General features: G+C 45.3%; 1 protein-coding gene across 2 annotated transcripts in view; it reads left to right on the top strand.

Annotated features, from left to right (window-relative positions):
* Positions 1-2,500, top strand: part of LOC112240081 (plakophilin-3) — a 58,828-nt gene that overhangs the window by 204 nt on the left and 56,124 nt on the right. The window contains exon 2 of one of the 2 annotated variants that reach the window (XM_042301932.1): positions 2,054-2,237. In XM_042301932.1, the coding sequence (XP_042157866.1) occupies positions 2,054-2,237 (184 nt within the window). Of the gene's footprint in view, positions 1-1,762; positions 2,238-2,500 lie in introns of those variants that run through there. The other variant, XM_042301931.1, reaches the window with a different exon arrangement.

The following is a 2,500-nucleotide window of genomic DNA, read 5'->3' as shown; positions in this document are numbered from 1 at the left end:
AACAACTGTTTGATAATTAGGTTTTTAACTCTGAATTAATTTACAGATACAATATTTTAACTTCTAATAAGAATGTCAGCAGCATCGTCAGGCTGTTCGTATTCCTAGTGTTATTACTGCTAAGTAACACACAACGATTGGACGCTACTGTAGTAGGTAACCGATGGCAACCATGGCGAGATTAAGTTTGTTATTAGGGATACAAGGGGTAAGTGTAGAGTTGTTAGGTCAGGGCATTTGGGAGAGAGGTCTGTTAAACTAGGTTACATCCTACTCTGTCACACTAGGTTACATCCTGCTCCCTAGACCTGCTCTACAGCAGTGGTTCCCTACAGCCTAACCCCTGCTGGGGGTCCTGGAGGACCGGAGTTAGGCTGTTGTGGTCCTGGAGGTCTGGAGTAGGGAACCTGTGTTGGGTTTCCTGAAGGACTGGAGTAGGGAACCACTGTTGGGGGTCCTGAAGGACTGGAGTAGGGAACCTGTGTTGGGGGTCCTGGAGGACTGGAGTAGGGAACCACTGTTGGGGGTCCTGGAGGACTGGAGTAGGGAACCTGTGTTGGGGGTCCTGAAGGACTGGAGTAGGGAACCACTGTTGGGGTCCTGGAGGACTGGAGTAGGGAATCACTGTTGGGGGTCCTGGAGGACTGGAGTAGGGAACCTGTGTTGGGGGTCCTGGAGGTCTGGAGTAGGGAACCTGTGTTGGGGTCCTGGAGGACTGGAGTAGGGAACCACTGTTGGGGTCCTGGAGGACTGGAGTAGGGAACCACTGTTGGGGTCCTGGAGGACTGGAGTAGGGAACCACTGTTGGGGGTCCTGGAGGACTGGAGTAGGGAACCTGTGTTGGGGGTCCTGAAGGACTGGAGTAGGGAACCTGTGTTGGGGGTCCTGAAGGACTGGAGTAGGGAACCTGTGTTGGGGGTCCTGAAGGACTGGAGTGGAGAACCTGTGTTGGGGTCCTGGAGGACTGGAGTAGGGAACCTGTGTTGGGGTCCTGGAGGACTGGAGTAGGGAACCTGTGTTGGGGGTCCTGGAGGACTGGAGTAGGGAACCACTGCTATAGACAAACGGCAACTAATCTGTTTTTTAGGGATAGGGACCTTGACCACCTCTTATCCTTAGTGAATGATGATCCTCTGGAACACATTTGAGATGAGACGATATTGTACCTAACAATGAATTGTGAGTAGTGATAGCCAGAACATGTCTGTGTCATAAAACCAATGTGTCAGCTGGTAATGTGTTAAAGGTGCTACCAACACAACTACAGCATAGAGATACACTGATCAGAGATACACACGCCAGGCTCACCACACCTTGTGTCAGTCAGAGCTTTATTCATACTGCACCACACCTTGTTGTGTGATTGGCTCTAATCAACTCAAATCAAACTTTATTTAAAGGGGCTTTTGATATTTGTCAGAAAATATTAGTTTATTAAAAAAGTTTATGGAATTGGAAAAAATAAGTGTTTTCACACATGAATAACCTATTATTATTATTGTTGTTGTTGTGATCATTAATAATGCTATCTATTCTTGTTATTGTTAATAGCAGTATCAACGTTAATATTAGTAATATTATTTTTAATATTATTTATATCTATGTCATTATCATTATGTTATATTTTGTCATTAATTCTATTGAACCGTCCACCTTACGAAATACACATGACCTACAGTAGAGTGAGAGAGATTATTTCCCTGTCAGGTAGCCTGTTCTCTCACTCTCTCTCTCAGACTCCACCCCATTGTTATTTCAAGCAGATACCGTTTATTTCCGAGGGAGCAGTCTTTCGAAAAGTATCTCACACCTACCTGAGTGAGAAACTCAACAACCAATATCGATTACACTGATTCAAACATTAATTATTTTCCGGAACAGAATTTGTTAAAACGAGAAATACACAAACACACAGCGCTCTCGGTTTGAATATTTGTAACTTTTATATTCCATTTTCCTGGGACTGGCAACTAGATTGTACATCCAACGGTCACAATCGATTTTTGAAATGAGTATCGTGGCTCAAGACCATGTATTTTTGTCCGCTTTGCAGCCCAAAACCTCCGTCAGCACTTACGCGGTCCCGTCCGAGATCCAGCTCGGGGGGAATGGGGCCACCCTGTCGGATGAGATGACCCGGGGAAAACGGGTCCAGCAGCAGGTTGCTATGCGGCTCGCCGAGAAATCTTCCACTCTTCCGAGACAGAACGGCTCAGCCTCACACTATACCTCCTCAGGTAGGACCGAACTCATCTCCTATGGTGACATGACACTTAAATGTACAGCAGGCTACTGATTTGATTCATAAGCAAACTATTGACTTGACAATGAAATGTGTTTACTGTAGCCGAACAATGGATTTGGTGCATCTCTACTGTATGCCAATAGAGTTCCGATCCAGACCCGTTAAACGCGCATAAATGGAACGTCATTTCACTTTTTATGTACTTTTTTTCTAATACCTTATTCGTGCCATGGAATGTATGCATGAAATATATCA

Source organism: Oncorhynchus tshawytscha, linkage group LG19 (genome assembly GCF_018296145.1).
Source record: "Oncorhynchus tshawytscha isolate Ot180627B linkage group LG19, Otsh_v2.0, whole genome shotgun sequence".
NCBI lineage: Eukaryota > Metazoa > Chordata > Actinopteri > Salmoniformes > Salmonidae > Oncorhynchus > Oncorhynchus tshawytscha.
This window is presented reverse-complemented; position numbering and strand designations above follow the sequence as displayed.